At 47.3% G+C, this 22,455-nt stretch overlaps 1 protein-coding gene across 1 annotated transcript; it reads right to left on the bottom strand.

Moving 5' to 3' along the window:
- Window positions 1-6,941: 6,941 nt before the first annotated feature.
- LOC133350551 (transcriptional activator protein Pur-alpha-like) lies at window positions 6,942-21,937 on the bottom strand. Its single transcript, XM_061564989.1, has 2 exons — window positions 20,949-21,937; window positions 6,942-20,739 (listed from the first exon to the last, which is right to left on the bottom strand). Exon 1 carries the CDS (start codon window positions 21,899-21,901, stop codon window positions 20,957-20,959), a length of 945 nt encoding a protein of 314 aa, XP_061420973.1. The 5' UTR covers window positions 21,902-21,937; the 3' UTR covers window positions 6,942-20,739; window positions 20,949-20,956.
- Between the last annotated feature and the right edge of the window lie 518 nt (window positions 21,938-22,455).

The raw sequence follows: 22,455 nt of genomic DNA, 5'->3' as shown, positions 1-22,455 counted from the left end.
AACGTCGTGGGAATTTTTATTGTTTTATATTTATTATTTTATTATTTCCCTTCTACCTGACTTTACCGGAAGAACCAATAATATGGCGCAGGACAGTCAACTTAGTGGCGCGTTGCATGTATTTTTTGTTAGGGATATCATTCAACAAGTTGAATGTTGTCAATCCGCTTGCCGGTTTGGCCGTGGGCGGGTGATGTCGGGATACGGTATGCGACTGGTTCAGACGGCACTCGCCACTGATGTGACCCGTGGTCGGGGAATCCAACTCAGTGCGCTAAAACCACTGCACAGTGGCTTTAGTTTCATTTGTATATTTCTTTGTGATGCGTTTACCTTTCCTATATTTTGCACTCCTGTCGTGGTTTTTTATTCTTTGTTGTTGTGAAGTTATGGCCCGCACCCGACATCTCATTTCACAGTCACACCCCGATTTACGTTTTACCCCGTTACGTCGTTTCGCGAATAACGTCGTCAATTTCTTATGAATACCACCACCTGCTTTGCGTGGCCTCAACCCCACACTTACGTCGCTGACAGCATCATCGTCCCTCCTGTCTCGTTACCCGTCGCACTCTCAGCTTTCGCCTCCTCCACCACCAACGAACCTGAACATCGCTTTGATTTACATCGTTTCGGTCATCGTCGTCGCCGCAACTTTCAAGAACGCATCGACGACACAAACCGGGGTGGGGGGGGGAAGGTGCTACTATTAGTTTGGTGAATCGGGATGCATTCGCTCGCGAGCTCGCGCCCATCAACCCAACAGCATCTCGCTTCTAAAGCGTGCGAACCACGCAGCTTTGCCCCGTAGGCAGGAGCCATTCACCCAGACGCGTAAAGCCGCAGCGCTCATCAAAAACAAACGCCCACAAGGTGCGCCTGGCCAAAAAGCCGCATGGCGACCGAGGAGGCACATCCAGGTCGGAGGGGCGACGTGGGTGAAATCGCGTAGTCGAGCACGTGGCTGTCGAGAACACTTCGTTGTGCGTGCGTCCCAGGCAAGGCAGATCGCCGTGCGGGAGCACATGTTCTGGCTTAAATTACGCGCGCGAATTAAATTACCCAAACGGACCGAAGCGCATCCTCGGAATAGCAGGACGACGGACGAACGAGCAAAAAAATAATCTGCATAGAATCCAGTCGGAGCGAGAGAGACACCGACGTGGGATTTGAGACGAGGCAGATCGACGAGAGAGCGATCTGTGGCGGCTCCCCAATTGCAACTCCCCCCCCACACACCCCCCACACACACACACCACACACACCCCCCCCCCCCCACACACACACACCCCCCACACACACCACCCCACACACACACCCCACACACACCACACACACACACCCCACACACACACATACCCCACACACCCCCACACACACACCCCACACACACACCCACACACACACAGCCCACACACACACAGCCCACACACCCCCCCCCCCCACACACCCCACACACACACCCCACCCACACACCACCCCACACACACACCACACACACCCCACACATACACACACCCCACACACCACACACCCCCCCACACACACACACCCCCACACACCCCACACACCCACACACACATCCCTCACACACCTACACACCCCCCCCCACACCCCCCCCACACACCCCACACCCCCCCCCCCCACACACCCCACACCCCCCCCCCACACACACCCCACACCCCCCCCCCCACACACACCCCACACCCCCCCCCCACACATCACACACACACATCCCACACACATCCCTCACCCCCCCCCAACCCAACCAGCCATTTCCGACTCCCGAGTCTCTCTGGCGTCAAAGTTTGGCTCCGGGCCGTGGCGTCGTCTCTTGCTCCCTCTGCGCAGCGCAAATTCAACGCAACACGCTCACACACACACACACGCAGGCACACGCTCACACACACACAGGCGCGCACGCACACACACACAGACACAGGCACGCTCACACACGGGAGGGCAGCGAAGAAATGAAACGGGCTCCATCTTATGAGCGAACACAAGATGGACGCGCGGCCTCACCCTCTTGGACCACGCCCGGGCAGTCCCAAGACATCTCCCGATCCACCCCCCCCCCCTGCATCTCCCACCCACCCCTCCCACCCCTCCCACATCTCCCACCCACCCCTCCCACATCTCCCACCCACCCCTCCCACATCTCCCACCCACCCCCACCCACCCCTCCCGCATCTCCCACCCCTCCCGCATCACCCACCCCCCCTCCCGCATCTCCCACCCACCCACCCACCCCTCCCACATCTCCCACCCACCCCTCCCACATCTCCACCACCCACCCCTCCCACATCTCCCACCCACCCACCCACCCCTCCCACATCTCCCACCCACCCACCCACCCCTCCCACATCTCCCACCCACCCACCCCTCCCACATCTCCCACCCACCCCTCCCACATCTCCCACATCTCCCACCCACCCCCTCCCGCATCTCCCACCCACCCCCACCCCTCCCGCATCTCCCACCCCTCCCGCATCTCCCACCCCTCCCGCATCTCCCACCCACCCCCTCCCGCATCTCCCACCCACCCCCTCCCGCATCTCCCAACCCTCCCACATCTCCCACCCCTCCCACATCTCCCACCCACCCCTCCCACATCTCCCACCCACCCCCTCCTACATCTCCCACCCCTCCTCCATCTCCCACCCCTCCCACATCTCCCACCCACCCCTCCCACATCTCCCACCCACCCCCTCCGACATCTCCCACCGCATTATCGCGGCGGCGGCGATTGTCGCCAGACCTGCAGCCACACGGACATCGCAGCTGCCTTGCCCCCCCCCCCTCTGCGTCTGTATATAGGTGACAAGAGTTGCGAGCGCCTGTGTAACATCAACAAGACTAACAATGATCATACCACATCGGTGCGCGCGCTGCCCGCCTGCCAACTCACGCCGTCATTGCTTGTGGGCTGTTAGGGTTCGAGACGAGAGCAGGCGGCCTCGCTCCCAAGTGGTTTACGGTCGCTTTTAATTGATTGCGGTCCTCGTCTTTGTTTTTAAATCCTTTATATTAAGTTCACTTGCTTGCTTGCTTGCGCGCTTACGACCGTGCAAATCTTTCGGTCGTTTTTAACCCACTTCCCGTGATCCAATCGAGCTGACATTTTGCACACAGACTCGTTGTGCGTGACAATTCTTTTCGTGATTTTTTTTTCTCCAAAATTTGACACTTTTTAGGAATTTTTTTTTATATTTAATTACCAATTGCTTAATGGTAGCAGTCAATCATCTGACCCATAGGTGGCAGCCATCTCAAGCCAGAGGACGAGCGGACTCTAGCCGCCCGTTTCAAAGACCAATGTGGGCTGGGTTGTGGCCCACTGAACACGCATATAAAGGATTTATAGCGAAAAACTTTGTTTTTACGGGTTAATTTTTTATTTCGTGCGGTGCCGGAGAGTCGATGAGCCACGTTCGTGGGTTGCCGACTGATGAGAGGCCGTTGACTGGTGAGGCGGATAGCTTCAGTGACCCCGTGACGAAGATCGGTAATGCTGCCAGCAAATAATAATCATCGGATGGGTCAGCGGTCTCAGATATCGTGTAGACTGACCTAAAGGTGCACAGGCTCGCATAGAGACCCCCAAAGACTCGCATAAGAGACCCGTAGACTTAAGCAAACAATTGTACGGTGTTATAGTGGTTAGGGGTCACCTGCCAGTCGCCCACATATTGACACAACCACGCAAAACTTTACGTTTGCACCCTTAACCACGACGCCAATGCCATGCTGTTAATCGAAGGACGTCTATGTTCCAGAAGCTGTAGTATATTATTTTAAGACAATTTGGCGTTTCATTATCAGTATATATATATATATACACGCATAGCCAACGGCTCGTGTTAATTGTTATGAGCGCACGATATCCGTGCCATACCGCAGACATACGGGTCATGTGCACGTGGGCTCTGCGTGTGCACACAGCACGCGTAGACTAATTTGCATCAGTCGGCGAGTGCACGTTGCAACATTGGCTCGGTTTTTCCAGTCTCGGGCCATGATGCGTGCACGTGGATTCATTGAGTAGCTGGGATGCGCCTGCAATGACTTCACCATAAGCGCTTTGTCGCACAGCCTCGGCAGAACGTAGTCGCACACAGAGAGACCCGCAGACTCACACAGAGCCCCATCGACTCGCAAAGATGATCAGCGAGACCTGTTACAGTGGCTTCACGATCAGCGGTGTTTCTTCTTTTTCTCGCAGGAACCTGTAGACTCACATAGAAGAGGACACATCGGGTCACGCACAAACAAAGGTTCACACAAAAACCCAGAGGACTCACAAAGCCACGTACGGATTAAATGAAATTGGACGATTTTGTGCCTACGAAACCGTGAGCGCTTTCGACCGACAGAAGGGCAGATCCAGCCCGCGACAGCATCCCGGGAGAACTGGTCTGGTGGGAGTCTCGCACCGCAGCAGTTGCAGCAACCTCACCGCTATCATCGCCACACCCGTTACCTGTGTGTGTGTGTGTACCAATTATCAATTAACCCACGTGCACGCGTAATCAGTCTTGACTGGTAACCCCCGTGGCGAACGCTCCACTGCTCTGCAATTAGTGCCACTAACGTTAAGAGACCATTTCTGCAATTCGAACTCCATCCATATGGCGACGGGGTTTTTGTTATTGCTGTTGTTGGTCCAGGGATGTTTAAAAATGTTTGTTTCCGTATGTGTGTGCAGCGGCAGAACGATCTGCTCAACTCACGGTTGGATTCCCGCACACGTCCGCTCATTTATTCACGGAGGATTTTTGTGAACACCAAAACGCCGCCGCCGTCGCTTGCTTCAAGAGTAGACGTTAAAGACCCCGTGGCATAATTTGCAAGAGTATATGCTGTTGTATGCATGTGTTACATCCCAGCCTTATCATTAAAATGTACACTCGCAACTAATTCTCATGCATAAGCGCTATCAAAAATATATACATTTGGTGCCAATAACGTTAAATACGTAATTACATTTTCATGTGTTTTGTAAAATGAATGCATTGCAATATGGTATAGACATTATCATCTGGCTAAATAAATCTACTTAAGTATTCGCACGAATCAACGATCCGCTAACAAGCAGAAGTTTCAGGCATTGCTTTTACATTTTAATGACAGTTCCAGGAAGTTTTGTTTTACTGTTATGTATTTTCATTGGGTTTTGTATGAGATGAGTGTGGCATTGAGGTCTGTTTAAATTTGAACTTTATGGCGGGACCCCGGGGTTCCATAAGCCCCCGGCTCTCGCATTGTATGTCTGTTGAAGGCGAACGACACGACGATCAATTCCTCTCGACGAGCTCTACACGACGCGCTCATCAAAGTTTCAAAGTTTTGTTTCTTCTGCGCATTCGTCCTCGCTGCTGCGCTTGGACGACACGGCAACAGAATGGTCCGCGCCAGGCTGGTCGCGGCGTTTGTGTGCGCGGTGGGACGGCGTCGCCAAAAATAAATGTATCAATTACCATTATTTACTTACGTTTATTTGGGACCCCGGGGTCGCGCCATGAGGTTCATTTGACGCCTGTCTTGTGGGTGGGAGGGGGTAGGGGTGCAGGGGAAATGGGAGGGAGTGGGGGGTGGGGGGGTGGTTTCGTCTTTGATAGGGAGGGAAACGTACAGCGTAGACGGCCTACGAACCGTGTACGTAGGTTCGGCGTCAATTCTCTTTAAACATGCTACCACCGCTTTAGTAGAGAGGCAATTTACTACAAATTGGATGTTACGTAATAATCTGTGTCGACACAGGAATGCGAGTGAGCATAATGCTTCCCATGACATGTTGTTTTTTTTCATCCTAAATGCAAGTTCCCAAAGCTCAACGCTTTGTTAAATAAAATAAGACAAATGTTTCCTGAACAATCGAGCACTCTGAGCCAGCACGATATTTCCAAAGATCCCCCGTATAGCCTTAACAGACTGTTTGGGCAAGTGCTGTTAGCGAGGACCTATGAAGGCCGGAACGGTATACGAGGGAGGCCAGTGCCACGCCCGACCGCCTTTGTCTCCCCAGTGGCGATGTTCACACACTGCACCATACTCATTTGAGGCTGAGTCGACCTAGGGGAGGCCGATGACCGGTTCTGACAATTGTCACTGGTGTTGGCCGTGAGCGGAAATCGAACTCTGGTTCGTAGCGCGGCACGCTAACCGCTTCACTACCGATCCCCACACCAATCTATGCGCGTTCAAAGTTAAACACCGATCACGTCATCCTTGCGTGCAGACATGACGCGCGTTGGTTCTTGATACACGGGTACGCATGGTATTCAATGCTCGTTCACGAACGCTTGGCATATTTAGACCCAGGATCTGGAGGATCCGTGCCGTGTTCTTCATTACCGCACTACGTAAACTAACTACAGTAATTTTGCTGTGGCTGTTCCACCTGATGACGGAAGCTTGTGTTGCCTCCGAAACGTCGTGATTTAATTTAGTTATTTTCATTTTTAAAAAGTTCCATCTACGTGACTTTACCGAAAGAACCAAAGAGTATTTCTCACTCAATATTTGTCCGGAACGCTGGCATGGAGTAAAGAGTATTGGCGCAAGGCACTACCACTACCACTAGAGTGCGAGTTGTATGCGTACTCAGAATAATCATATATCGTCGTACATTTGTATATGCTTATAATCCTATGAGCAGGGTTACTGTTATATATATATATAATGTAAATATACATACAACAATCGATTACAAAACAGGACAAAATGTGTGGTGTCAAAATAAATCCCAGACCACCGTTCCAAATTGTCCCAGGATCGTTCCGGCTGAAATGAATCACTCCACACAATCAAGATATTTGTAGGAATGAGCGCGCGTAGATGTGTGTGTGTGGCGTGCTGGTATGTAGTGAGGATGATAACTTATGTATACGTTATACAGCGCATCTCGTCAAAGCATATAAAAGCAAGCAGACGGACAGTTGGGGTTTCATTTTATTTTTAATACAAGTTGTACATGAAAGCAAACAGACTACAATAAAATATAAAAGACTCAAATTAGCACCGAGTCTTGTTAAAGAGCAGAAGAGTTGGTCAGAAGTTTCAGCGCTACGCTCCAAAGTATGCAGAACCCCGGTTTTGTCTTGTTTTGTTGTCTTGTTTTGTTATTCATATTAAGCAAAGCATATATAACGACGTAATAAAGAAAGGCATCTTTCCATACATCATATAGGCCAAGCGACAAACGAGAAAGAAAATTTTTGAAAAATAAAACCTACAACAATAAAACACAAATAATACGAGCACAAATGATCAAGTAATACATTGCAATGGACATTGCAAAAAACAGACCATACCCAAGTTACGAGATGCGAAAGAATACACAACAACAGGACGGGGTGTGGATAGGAGATGTTTTGGAGCGTGTTTGGAAGAGATCATTTTGCAGAGTACACATTTATACACAAACACGGAGAGATACAAAGACGGGGGGGGGGGGGAGTGCATGGCTTATAGGATGTTCATGGTTTTAGCGGGGTGGGGGTAAACGTGGTCAAATCAAAGTCACGCTTACGTGCGTGCACAGCTTTACAACGCAATTCTTGTTTTTACTGTCCATTCATACAATTAACTCTCGCCTACACTGCTCCAATGTATAGTCAAAAGGAATGGGTTTTTGTTGTTGCTGTTGTTGTGATTATTGATGCGACGGGTGATGAGTCGGTCCGGTGTTATCGTTGTAAATATAAAGAGGGCCTCAATGAACCGCGATGCCGCGCATAAAAAAAAAGAAAGCAAATAGATTGCACAATCCGGGCCCCGGCTAAAACATTTGCGGCAATGCAGCAGCTGTTTATTTAACCCTGTCTGGGCGCCTGTGGGTGCTTCTTAATATCGGAAACCATCGGTGCTGTTATTACTATAATTATAATACGTACACTCAATGTGTGTGGTTTGTGTGCACGGGTATAGACACGCAATTAGATGCGTACAAAGTGCGGTCAACGGTTGCAAGAACACGTTGCTGAGATGTGTTTTGGCCGTGGCGTTCATGCCTTTTGGTTGTGGTACACACGGACGGGAGATAACAACGCAACTTCGGAAAAGACCTCGCAAAAAGTCTCGGCGCGAACCGCATCCACTCCCGAACCGTTGACCTATTGACCGCCTGCATGACACGGACAACATAACACACCGAGTGATGCGTGCGTGCAGCTCTACAAACATGTGCGTACGAATGTCAAGAGATGAATACATACAAAGACAAAGCCCCCCCCCCCCCCGTGTAGCCTTAACAAACTGCAAGGGGCAAGTGCTGTTAGCGAGCACCTATGAAGGCTGGCACGGCACACAAGGGGGTGGGTGGCCAGCACCACGCCCGGCCGCCTTTGTCTCCTTTTGCACGCCTGCTTGCTATTCGCGCCTCAGAGACATACTTCAGTTTTCGTGATTGCCCTGTTTAGCTCTCTGATCGGCGTCTGTTCGGGCTGTCACACCAATTGGGAATTGAAGCTACCAGCAACGTGGATCGAATCGTTCGACATCAAAAGCCGTACAACACGCGGTACAGCCCGCAAAAACAGCACAGCTATATACTCTCACACACACACGCGCGCCTACGGACTCGTTAATGATACTTTACACACGAAAATTGTATTTTCAACAGCAAGACAATGGGAGCGCCCCCAGCTTGCTTTGCATGTCAAGATGACATTGAGGCATAGACACTCACCAGGTGACCGGAGACTCCAATTGCAGACGTCCGTTAACATGTGTGTGTATATATACACACACAACACGGTTAACCATTTACAGATACCCCATGACTGTCCAATGACCCTTTCACTTTCTTCTCAACAGCTGATTGACTATTGGAAACAGCGACGGGGTCCTCGTAGCATTGCTGTTGATGGGAGACGATGTAAATGTGTTTTTAAAAAAAACTGGTTGTTTTACCCCCGATGCCTGCACTCTAATTTCTCCATATTATTCAGTGGGGTATCTGTAAATGGATCGCTCTGTAGTTACCGTTAGATGCCTGCCGTACGCAAGGAAAATCGCGTCTTTAACGGCACGGCAACAGCAGCAGCAGCAGCTCGACTCGGCGTAACTGCGCGTGTCAAGGATGATGATATTCGGGAACGAAAAGCCACACGCGTCAAATCAACGGAAGTGTCCAACAGCAATGAGCAGCGACGCGCATTTGTGGCCGCGATGAATGAACGCACGGAGTTATCCATGCTACACCTGCACGGCAGCTTATCAACACCTGTGCATGCGATTAATGTAGCCTGTAGTACCCGCCCCTCCCACCCCATCACCTTCCCCTCCGAAAGTGGTCGCCAATTGACTGCGATGTCATCTCCATGTCAGCTAACCGGAACTAAAGTCCGTGCCGAGTTGTTTTTTGCGTGCCAAAATCGCGTACATTAACAGCTACGTCAACGCGTTCTAATATATATATAACTACTAATATATATATACCGACGACTAATTCTGCTGTGCGAGTATAGTAGTAATACGAGACGCAGTTTTACATCGCCATGTAGAGCAGAGAAATACTAAACAGCGTGTCGGTTGATGCGCAACATTCATTACGTACAAGCAAAGTGACGAGCTTCTGTCTATGTTAAGTGTAGAGCGGACGGGTGTACGCATAAACATGGGACACACACGATACGCGGCGTGTAGCAGGTAGTGTATTATTATTATTATGGGTAAGTCACAACGCTACCAAAACAATCTGAAAGAAAAAAAATCAAAATCGCTCACAATTTCCAACGTGCCCTTCTCGACATATTCGAATGCGCTGTACGTTATGAAGATGTTGGGCCATTGCCTGAAACGTTGCCTACTATATATTATTTTTGTAGCTTTTTAGGGGCAGTGTGAATTACACAATGTCGAGTTTTTGTTGATTGTGCATTGCCGTCAATGCCGCTCCACCGCCCTGCCGTGTAGACTCACAACAAACACAAACGAATCTCACAGTCCCGTTATGACGGAACAACAACAAAAACGCCTTCAGATCGTACACTCGGCGAGGGCACTGAACGCAGCGGCCGGTCAGAATGTTCAGGACACCGATGGTAGAATTCCAAGGCGGTGCTCGCGAAAAAGTTTCGCGAATTCCGAGTTTGACCGCAATGCAACTTACTGACGCCACTCGCTCATCTGCATGTGCATGTAGGCATGGAATTCGTATACAGATATGCCATTGTGTTGATGTATAGTTCATATACACACACACAGAACTAAGCGGAGGGATTGCTTTCCACAGAACCGATTTAGTATATGTGTAATTTTAAAGCGCGGATTAGCGGCATTGGGAGTGTATACAGTAGTTGACACGCAGAATAACGTTACACAATCATTTCACGCGAAAGTAATCGTAATAAAGTGAGAACAGGTAATCGTGTAAAAAGCGGGAGTTTTATAATAAACACTACGGAAGTGTTTTGACATTCACTACGACGGATAAGACTAAGTGACCACCTAATACACATGTATAGAACAAGTACTGCATATATACTGCATAAGCCACACAACACCCGTGCCTTTTGCAGTGTGCGTGTGTATGGATGGAAACTTGTAATGCCACTTTAGTTCATGCTACATCACCACGCGACACCAGTTGGAAGGTGGTCGCACCGTGAAATACCCCCCCTCTCTCCCTCCGTGTAGCCTTCACAGACTGTTGAGGCACGCAAAGTGCCTTTAGCGAGCACCCATGAAGGCCGTCACGGCACACGAGGACGTGGGTGGCCAGCACCACGCCCGGCCGCCTTTGTCTCCCTAGTGGCGACATTTACATATCGCACCAGGTACTCATTTGAGGCCGAGTCGAGCTAGGGGAGGCCCAGGACACACACACACGCGCGCGTGCGCGCATAGATATGCATGTATACAAATGCTTAGCTTGCTATACATTAGCAAGACAAGAAAAAAATTCCGTCCTAAAGCATTGTAATGTATAAAATAACTTCATAGAAAATGTAGATATATTTCTTACGTATTAAGGTATCATTTACTAATAAATAAGCACCAGCACAAGGAGATACTTGTATTTAAAATAACTCCACCCCCCACCCTCCCCAAAAAAAAGTACCCAAATGTATTGTCGTAACGTACGCAGAAGCTGCTTTGGCAATTTTGTATTCTTGAATGTGTTTATTTATTCGTTTTTTTCTGTTAATTCACACAAGATAATAAGATGATTTTGTGTGTGTGTGTGCGTCTATACGGGGATGCCCTTGTTGTATTGGAGCAGTGTATAAAACATATTCTATATGTCAACCACACCGGCGCTCAATCGACGTAACGGAGCGTGAGAACAACGTGGACGGTAAGAGGTGACATCGAGACACACGCCCTTACACGTCAGTACACAACACGCACACACACAAACTGACGAGGACATACACCACATTCTGAATTTCAGTTCGCCTATAGGAGGGATGGAAATTGGGGCCGATGGGAGGAGGTGTGGATGGGTAAATGAGCCGCACGCGCAAACAATGCCACAATAACATCAACATATTAGCCAAGCTTCGTGAAGTTACAACTTTTTTTTAATTAACGAAGAAAAATAAAAGAACGTAGTAGTAGTAATAATAAGGAACTTCAATATATTGTATTATGCAAGTAAAAACCATGTGCATTTTAAATTGAACTGCACTTCAAGCACAATCAATATAGGGTTAACCTACACATCAATAAAGTGATGGCAAGTGTGTCATTAGCACCATAACACGTGGCAAATTCAGCACAATTTCTGATTGTGGTTTGCCACAGATAGATTATTAACGGAATAGAACTTTATATTTTATGTTTTTTTATTTCATAGTGCAAGTCTCTAAGATTTTTTATGTCTGCATTGGTCTTTACGGACGCGCTCTATAGTTTGCTATAAAGTCCTATAAAGTAGTCACAGCCAGCTTTTTTTTTGAAGAACCTCATAACCAGTCAGTATACAAGAAATCTTTACCAAAATAGTTGTAACAAGGATTAAGCTCAGCTGTTACATGCGCTATACGCGCGCACGTTATATTGTACGCGACTCTTCCTTAGCCTCAGTGAACCTTCTTTTTGTTTTACAGCCTTTAAAATGATCTCTTCCACAGTCCACTTTGAACAAAAACACAAGCGTTATTCATTTAAATCAGACTTTGTATTTCTTTGCTAACACGCGAGTCACTGGGTTTCTTACCTCTCTGCGCATTATACAGCAGGCAGAAGAAAAAAAGCAACACCGCTTGAGAAATATGCACCCACAAAGCTAAATATACTTATTTTATCCAAAACTAAGGGGGGGGGGGAGCAACTATGGAATAAACACTTAATCGGCTTGTGACTTAAAAATAAAAGTACACACGAAGGGTGGAAGGGAGGTTAGGGAGGAGGGGGGGTCAAATCACGACAAATCTAGCACTTAAAATAAAACTTGTTAACAAGCATCAACTGTAAAGGTTTTTTTTTTTACATCCAATTTCGTATGCGTGCGTTCAACATGCCACTCGATCCGCTGCTAATGTATATGTCACTAAACACCAGCTTATTCCAAAGTTCTATATCCATGACACGCGCGCACACACACGCACGCACACAGAGTAAGTTACTCTTAGTAAATCTACAAACTCGCAACGCTAAATACAGACGAGACCCCGTACACATTTAAACCGATGCGGTAAAGTGTTCATTTTGGGGGGGAAGGGACGAGGGGAGAGGGGGGAGGGGGGAAGGGGGGGCTTTCAACTGCGTGGGATATGCGAAGCTGGGTCACAAAGCATGGCGACAGAATACGTGTATATATGTTTAATATCGTGGACTTTTGACTTTTTTTATTTTGTATTTTTTTTAAAGTGCTACAACGTTTCAGACACCGCATGCCTGGCCTCCATAGATACGCATTTGTTTTATGTAATATATATGTAGAGGTTATTATGCTCAAGACGTGATGTTACGTAGTCTATACACGTTTGTGAAATAACTCTGTTGGGAGGGGTTTCTCTCCTTAAATTGACACAAAATAAAAAAACCTGTTGGAATTCAAAGCTCTCAATTTTGCACCTGCGGCTGTCAAATCAGGACACGAGAGTTGAGTTGCAAAAGGTGTCCCGTAAACCTATTGATTCGCAAAACTCATGATTTTATTGTACTGTTTTACGGTAAGCTGTACATATGCGATTTCGTTTCAATATTGATGTCCTTTTTGGTTTTTGTGTATCTACTGTAAACATTACGTATACCGTAGTGATAAGGCATTGCTATTGTTTCAAAACGCATTTAAAATGCAAGCTGAAAACGGTTGGATTGTCCAATGGCGTGTTTATATTGCATCCCAATAGGCCACATTTCACCTCTGGAGAAGAATCCCATTGTGCAAAATCGTTATTTGTAAGCACACTGCAACTTTACAAAATTAGACTAAAAAAATAATAACGTTAAGCAACAACAAAACTGTTCAGATTAGATAGCAGGCTAACGCATATTACAATCCGGCTGACTGGTCTACTATTGTGCATGTATGCGACGGATCAAGGAGTCGCAAAAAAAACACAATGACAAGATTACGGTTCGGGATTGTGGTCGGTGACGTCCCTAAGTGAAGGGGGTGAAATAGCTTCCCTCGGCCCACAGGTGACGACAAAGCTCCCGGTATTGATAGACAAGCTCCGACTGCATAAAGCAAGTGATGAACTGAATGTCATAAGCCCCTCCCTGCCCCCTTATCTCCCTCCCACCTCTCCCGAGTCCATCAACGATTTGTAGCGAGTGACAATACCCCCCCCCCCCTATTGTACGCAAAGATCAAACAGCGTCAACTTGAATCCGTACAACAATTTTTGACAAATTGTATAAAGTCTGCAACAACGCTCAAGAAAAAAAACAACCGATGCAAAGTCTATTTCAATGCCCATAAGAATGTCAATCAGAAGAAGCCTTTCGCATTCTCAGCATCAAGGACTGCCTCCAAGGCAGAAACAAATCAACAAAAACCACGGACAGGTCTTGTTTTTTTTAAACAAGATGTGCTTCAGCAGCACTTGGACACAAAAAAAAAACCATGAGCTATCGTTAAATGTTAGTTTAAGAATAAAACGCCGAGGCGGGGAGGGGGCATACCTCCTCCCACCGGTTAATGCTTTGTAAGGAGGGGGGGGGGGATCAGCACCTCTGCATGGCCGCGGGCGACAAAAGTTAAACATTTATAGAGCTGGGATGATGAGTCGATCGAGCCAAATAAATTGACTGGAAATTGTAGTCCATTGGGTGGATTACCCGTGCCCCTTTAAATATAACAGCCACCACTAGATCTTGATTCCCAAAGATGGAAGACGCTCCACAAAGCCACTTGGAAAGACGCCGATATTACCAAGTTCCGCCCATCACCCCCCCCATCCCCCAAGTACTTTCATGTCATCCCATTGTCTAAGTCATCAAACCTATTAAATCGGCAGAGTAATCGAATACTTCAATAATCTGGAAATCCCAGCTCTAAACATTTCCAAAGGACAACATAGATGTTTCAAACTGCTCAAGTAAATTTTCTTCCCTGGAAAAAAAAGCTATTGTCAGCTCTGGCCTTCACTGACTGCTGGAGCCCATCACCACCAGACAATGCATTGGAAAAGCGTACACAGGGGATGGGGAAAAGCATCACCTAGAAATGTCACAAAAAACCGCTAAATTATATTTTAGAACGCTTCAACCACCTATTTCAGATTTGGTATCTCTGTTTAAAAATCATTCGTCGATTCACTAATTTACATGTCATTACCGTTATCATCGTTAATATTATATAAAGAATAATATGCTGAATACAGTCTCGGGGTATTTACACGTACGTAACGAGATCTTGTCGGGCCTGTTGTAAAGCATGCTGATAGCACCTTCGCCTATCGAGAACAGATGACTACAAACTCCTGCAATTAATTTCTAGAAAGGAACCTGGAGTTACACATCAACATAATCGATCATCCATTAGCAGCACATTCAACAGAGGTTGAATTTTCGCTTCGGGTTTCCTCGTTCTTAGTACTCAGAACTGTCTAGACATCGACCTTTAACCCCCCCCCCCCCCTCCGTTTGCCTTTGGAGCATCATATATACGGCAAAACCCAGTAGCTGAAGAATGCACAATTACCAAAGAATATATTCTGTAACTGCTCCGCATGAAGCTAGGAACCCTGCCTAAATTAGTAACCCAAGCGTTATTCATTGGGAAGGCCTTTTGTTTTCTTTGTACTGTACAAATCAAGCCTTTTTTCAAAAGAGTATATACAGATGGATCAACTGTAGTGGATGAATGGGGGCTGGCAACAATAGCAGGAACACAGAATGAAGATACTGACACGGGGACCCTGCATCATTGCCTGGGACTTGGCCTGCCCGTAAAGCTTTGCTGGTCCGTGCACTTCTTGTTACAAGTTTATAGTCCTGGACTGCTGCCGCTCGATGTGCCAGAGTCAGACCGTCCCATTGACTTTACAAGGGGAAAAGCAACTCTCGTCACTCACCTCCTTCCCCTCCCCTCCCACCACCAAGAACCATCTGACATTCTGAAACCCATGCTTCCACGCGTGCGCGCACACACACACACAGACAAGCAGAAACTTTGGCCGCAGTAGTTGCAGCAGCCAGGAAAGTGCATAAATGACGCACTTCCAGCAGCAGTGATGTCGAGCTCGTCCCACGTGGCGAGGGAATTGCACACGTGGTAGCGTGCCGATGACTTGTAGCAGCTTTTACCCCCCTCCCGTAGCGGGGCGAGCAAAGATGATAATTTTCAATTCCAAAAGAAAAATGTTTCCTTAGCAACTGCATGTCCTCCCTAATTGTGCAGGCTAACCGGATTTGTAATCACGTATATTAAAACTTCCGTCGGAAATGCTTCCAATGACACCCGAAGCTGTCCGGATTTTGTTAAGCCAAGACTGCCAAGTTTAAGGTTGCAAGCAGTTGTTTGATTGCCACATGCAATATTGGAATCATTTCCTTTATTCGCATCACTTAATATTTACTCGACCCAAAACAGAAGCTTGAATGATAGCTTACATTTCTCAAATACCCAGAGGCCAAAGAAATGTATCTAAATTTCATTGCTCTGCAAGGTGCACAGCACCGCATTAGAAGATCAAATCACCTGCCCAGCATTTAGAAAGTTTGAAAGCATACTCCACAGGCATTACAGAGAAACCATTTCCCCAAGTTACCATTTTTTTAAGTACGTTACACTCCGAGATGTATGATAAGATAAAGTATATCTCCCAAATGTTCAATGTCACCTGGAAATCCTCACATTTTATGTTTGTACACCTGGTGCAAATTTAAGATCTTCAGTTTAAATTACAATAGGAATTCATTCTCATGTATTTTTTTATGTTCCTTACAAAATAATAAAAAAGGTCAAAATGTGCACAAGTACATTCATTGTAGCACAGCAATATCTTCTGTTTTAATGTTAGCACCATTGACAATAAATTTCATTGGGAATATTCATAGGCTTGAAGTTACATCTCACTTACATTTAATACTAACCAAAAATGTACATTGCTTTATCCTCGTTAAACTTTGATGACCACTTTAATTAAAAAAAACAGTGCCCATGCAGACAAAAACAAATATTTTTTACCGTGACTCTACATTCTAAAGACACCTAAGATAAACCGAGATATACCTACAGGTTCACATGGGAGATTGAGGAATTACAACGTAGCAAAAAAAACCAAGGAATGCTGAATTATGATTTCATAAGCCTTAAAACTGAGTGAGAAATAATAATTACGTTTGAAAGGGAAGAGGAAAGCTTCCTCGTTGGCATCAGCAGCACTAGGTGGCAGTGCACGAAGGTTGCGTGGCAGCTCTCCGTTCACTCGGCCAATGCGTTTCTTCTGGCCTGTGGGAACCATCATTGCTTCTGCAATGCTGCGTCAGAGCCCAAGCAACAAGGAGGCATCCAACGTTCAAATGAAAAACCCTCTCTCGAGTTTTAAGTTACAGCGGAGTGCCAAAAGCCTCCCCTTCAGGGTTGCTTGACCCGATTACTGTAAATTAATCACATCCTTTTCCATCCCCCCCCCAAAACCGAAAATTTTTAGGAAAAGCAACTCCACTGCATTAATAATAGTGCACTGCTGTGTATGAAACGCTTGGTTGTTAAATTGCATCCCCCCTCTACCCCTCAAAAAATGCGTTGGCAGACTTAGGTTGTATTTGGATTGAACCTGCCATTCAGCTTTGTCAGCCTTCCATACCACCGTTTTCATGTGGGGGGCACTTGAGAATTTGTTTTCTTTACGTCACTGCATACAACCGGAATTAAACTTGTCCGTACTGATCAATGAAGATGAAACGGCGAATAATTGGGAAGCCAAGTCATAAACGTGCGCAGTAAAACTGTATCACAGAGGCCAGGCGACGGCACTTAACTGCACGACCGTGCTGAATTCGGAAATCCTGTCACATCGTGATAACGCTCACCGCTACTGCAGCGTTCGAGTCTCTCACACACCGCCGATTAGCACGGTTGGCTACGCACGGCGCGCGAAAGCACTTCAACATACATACAGGGCAACGGAGATCCGCCGTACAACAGAAGAACAAAAAAAGAAAACCCACCGGGCCACCAGACTAAACGCCTGCAAAGCAGGATATTTACTCTAAAGGCCGCAGGGCAAAGGGGGGAAAAGGGAAATTGGAATCGCTATAATATTAACATACCAACACCACGCTGCAAACGCCAATCCTCGCATTCTTTATATTTTGACACAAGCAGGTTTAAACTTTAATAACAGGCATTTATGTTCGTCTGCCTGCCCTAAGTTTGCCTGTCACTGGCCCACGCCCAACTTAACCAACCACCAAAATGAAAAGAAAAAAATCACAATCTTGAAAATGCTTCTCGGTTAAGAGGAAAGGTAATGAAACCAAGCAAAAAAAAATACACGATTGGCTTTTACGGCAGCCATTTTAGCAAACCTGCAATAATTATAGAGACTGTAAACATTAAGTCGTCCAGTTCATGCAAAGCGAGTGTTGCTGCATCACTACAGGCAAACCCAGCAACCTCGCTCTGCATTATCCTCCAAATTCTGGCACAATGTCTGTGGCTTCTCATTTGACATTGAAGCTAGCCTGGTGCTGGCGAGTTAATGTTATCGCAGTCAAACCCAAATGAAAAAGCATAACAAACAATGTTAACATTTCTACTGGAAACATTTTTGTTTTACAAACCAAACTCCGCTTTTTTTCTCTCAATCATATCCTCCTGAAAGTGTACGCTGCACTGTAGAGGACTCGTGGCAATGGCCAATTTGCACTGCCTGTGAAATTGAACCCAGTTTCTCGAGCCAAAGTTCAAAGTTCACTTACAGTGTGACACACCACTTAAGACAGCTGTTTAACCCCATTCCTACAATCGGCATTGCAAGCCAACGTGGACCTACATTTGAATTTCACTGCAGAGACCCAATAACTCTGCAAACAATTCACGCCACCCGTGTATGTTACCGACAAATTTGGAAGGACAATACAAGCGAGAACACGAGCATTCGAGCCAATTGGAATGCCAGTTTAAAAAAAAAACTTGTCTTGTTGAGTGAAACATGATGGGCCATGCATTTAGAATGCCCGCTTATTAATTCACTTTGCCCGGTTGTAGACAGTCCATTTCCGACACTTCCACCCGTCAGGAAAGGGTTAACACGGTGCCAAGTCAGCCAGCAGAAATGTAAAAAAAAACACACTGGGAAAAACCAAATAGCCTAGGTTATAAGAGTTGCGCGTTTCTAAATGGACTTAACATTAAGTTAACGCACAAACGCAAGGCTCAAAAACTCATGACTTACTACCCCCGACCACTTTCTAATGTTGTTTATATCTATGTATATTATTGCCTTAACACGACGTCCAATGAGCTGAGTGTAGACACGCCGAGAGGCTGAGTGTAGAAAGGCGTGCTGGCATCTTAAGAGTTGGTTGGCACCCAATACGCCAGCAAAGCCGCACCAATTATGTTGCCGTTTCTGTACACAACAATGCAAACAAACTGCAATTCTAGCAAGTACTGCACTACACCCGGATTACAAGTTGTCCTAGTTATGGAGGTGCTCATGAGTTACGGTAACATACATTTATCAATGACGAAACAGGTGTTGTAATTGGTTTTATATATAAATAGCAGCATATATTGGAACTGTTTCCCTTCCTGGCTGCCTACCTTGGGCCTTCTGCTTACAAGAATCACAATGGTTGACTACAACTTTTGAGACCACCGCTTTTGTTTTTAATTTCAAACCTGTGATGGACACACAAATTCATCCCACAGCAACACACTGTTAGGTTGCAATGTAGCAAAAGAAAAATCCAATGGAACATTATCCATTAGCAATCCAGTCGACAAAAACACTCAATTTGTGCATTGCCTGCCCATCCCCGACTCTGAACCCCACCTAGCAACACAGAAAATGAGCCCAAGGTCAGGTTGAGATGTGCGGTGGGGTGGGAGAATGGGAGGGGGGGTCAATTAATGGGAGGCTATTGGGCCACGGACCTCGTAAAATAAAATAAAAATCTGCCACGTAAATAGATATTCTTTTTTGTGTCGTCGCATATTTTTTTTTTACAACCGTAAAATATATATAGCTATATAATAACCCAATCGCACAATCGACGTGGCCTACATTTGTGTCCGGACACTCGCTGTTGGATCGGTGGCAACTCCAAAACTATTACAAAGAATAGCTAAAAAATGCCTTCCCTTCAAACTATGGGATTCTTTGGGGCCATACATGGTCTGAGCTCACTGAACTGGCTAAAAAACGAACATGTACATTGCTTTACGTGGTTTACTTTTTGCAGTTAAAGATAAGCAAACTTTGGGCGGACCTGCATTTGCAATGATGCAGCAGCGACTGTGTTGTATATATTTAACCTAAACACAAATAACACGCAATTTTCATTCTTAAACCACGAGTCCGTAGTGGCTGGATAACATTTGTTTAGCCTTTGATAGAACCCCAATTCTGATTGTGCCAAGCTATTACATAAAATCCAATCAAAAGACATAAAACGATAGTGTGCATACTATTCGAATGTTTTTTTCGCCACTCAAATTGCACGGTCATTATAAAACGTAAGTTACCTTTTGGGAAGGGAAATGTTAAATTAAAATACGTTAAGATATTTCTTTTTTTTGTCAACTCCCCCCCCCCCCCCCCTATACGAAACAAGTACGAAAAAACAGTGCTCATTAGCAATGTCTAGGACATTTCATGTCAACTGCTTCCAGCAAATGTGGGATTGTGGACTGCGCAAGAAGATAACATAAGGCCGAGATGCGACAAACCTTCCAAAAGCACTGCTGCTGCTAACAGGTGGTGGTGAAAGTGGGGTCATCGGGAGGAGTGGTGGTTGATTTGAACTTTAATCTTCAGATGCTGTTCTGCTCTGTAGTGACGTCTTCACCTTAAACGATGAATGACTAGAGAACAGGACAGTCCAGCAAGCCAAGTTCAATTCACAATTCACTCTTCGTTTCTCACATTGGCATTTTCCTTTTTGCATTTTCTTACGTTTTCTCTCTTCTCCATCATTCTTGTGAATATTTTTGTTTCGCAGTTTTTTCGTTTTTTCTGTTTCCGAAAATAGAATAATCAAGTGATGACAAATTAAAATCTCACCCACAGATGCCCCCCATTCCTTCCCCCTTCACCCAATCCCAACCCCCAACACCGCTCACACCAACCCCAAAACACCACGCAGAAGGGCCTCCATCTTCTGAATAACGACAAACCAAAACAAAAAAACAAAATTAACCACAATAAAAACCAAAAAAATAATTAAAAACAAAACTGTGAATGGGCATAACATTATTTTTTTTGATGGGGTGGGGGAAGGGGGAGAGGGGGAAAAAAATCGTAAAATGAAAACATTAATAGTAGTAATCATGGTGGTAGTAGTAGCAATAACAATAATAAACCATCAACCGATTGAATCAATCTTCTCCGTCGTCGCCACCTCCTTCCTCCTCCTCCACGGGCTCGGCTCTCTTCTCACGCTGCTTCTCCTGAATCTTCTTCATCTCGTCGGAGTAGCGACTGAACGTGGCACCGAACTTGGCCCACGCCTTCAGCGGCACCGTGATGGAGTTGCGGTAGCTCGGCTTCACTTCGCTCACACGCATGAACACGCCGTACTTGTTGGCACCCACGTCGAAGAAGAAACGCTTGTTATCCACCGTCACCGCCGTGCCCTCTGGCAGCTCCGCGGGCTCCTCGTCCACGCCGAAGTCATCGATGAGCTTGGCAAGCGCGTCTCGGAACTCGATCATCCCCTGTGCCGGCAGGGCGATGGTCTGGCCCTGGGCACCCAGGCCGGGGCCCCGGCTCACCGTCTGGCGGACCCGCAGGAATCGGCCGCGTTGGTTCTCCTTGAGGTCCATGTAGTACTTTCTGTTCTCCCTCACCAGGAACTCGCTCTTGAGGGCACGGCGTGGCTCGTCCGGCTGCTGCAGCTGCTGCTGCTGCTGGTGGGATTGGTGGTCACCGCCGCTGCCGATGCCGCCACCGCCACCACCACCGCCGCCACCGCCGCCTCCTCCTCCACTCATGGCGGAGCTGGGCCCGAGCTGCGCGTAGTGCTCGATGAAGTCGCCCAGGTAGTCTCGGAACTCGACGGCCACGGACATGGAGAGCGTGAGGCGGCTCTTGCTGCCGCCCGCGCCAACCTCGGCGATCTTGAGGAAGCGGCCCTTGGCGTTCTGCTTCACGTCCAGGTAGAAGCGTTTGTTCTGGATGTCGACGCGTTTCGACGCCAGCTCCTGCGTCTCCTGCTGCTGCTGTTGCTGCTGCTGCTGCAGGGGGTGCATGATGCCGCCACCGCCGCCGCTGCTGCTGCCGCCCGCCGCTCCTTGCTCGCTGCCGCTGTCCCTATCCGCCATGATATTAGCCTTCTTCCAAGGCGGACGAGAGGGGGCGGGGCCACGGGGGAGGGGGGGGGCAAGGGGCGGGGCCACGGGGGGCGTGGTCAGGGGCGGGGCGGGCAGAGTTGGGGTGGGGAGTGGTGGGACAGCGGTGGGGGGAGAGATGGGATGGTGGTGGAGGGGGCGGATGGGTGAGTGGTTTTTTTTTTGGGGGGGGGGGGGTGTGGGAGAGTTGGTGGGTGAGCGGTGTGGGTTAGCAAATTTCGAGTGGGTTTTTGGGGGGGTAGGGGGCGCAGGGTAGGGTGGGGGTGTATTTATGGGGTGGGGGTGTATATGGGAAATGAGTGTGGGTGGGAGAGTGAGTTAGGAAATTGGGATTTAGGGGGGCTGTGGAGGTTTATATGGCAGGGGTTAGAGAGAGGGGGTGTGAGTTTTGGAGGGTGGACAGGGATATACAGGAGATGTGGGGGGGGGGGGTCTGAATGAGTGAGTTGTGGGGGGCCCTGGAGTGGAGAATAGATGTATGCCAGAGACGGGGGGGGGGGGGGAGAGTCGAGGTATACGAGACGGGG

This window comes from Lethenteron reissneri, chromosome 34, assembly GCF_015708825.2.
Source record: "Lethenteron reissneri isolate LAM-NWPU_2019-01 chromosome 34, ASM1570882v1, whole genome shotgun sequence".
In the NCBI taxonomy this organism is placed as follows: domain Eukaryota; kingdom Metazoa; phylum Chordata; class Hyperoartia; order Petromyzontiformes; family Petromyzontidae; genus Lethenteron; species Lethenteron reissneri.
This window is presented reverse-complemented; position numbering and strand designations above follow the sequence as displayed.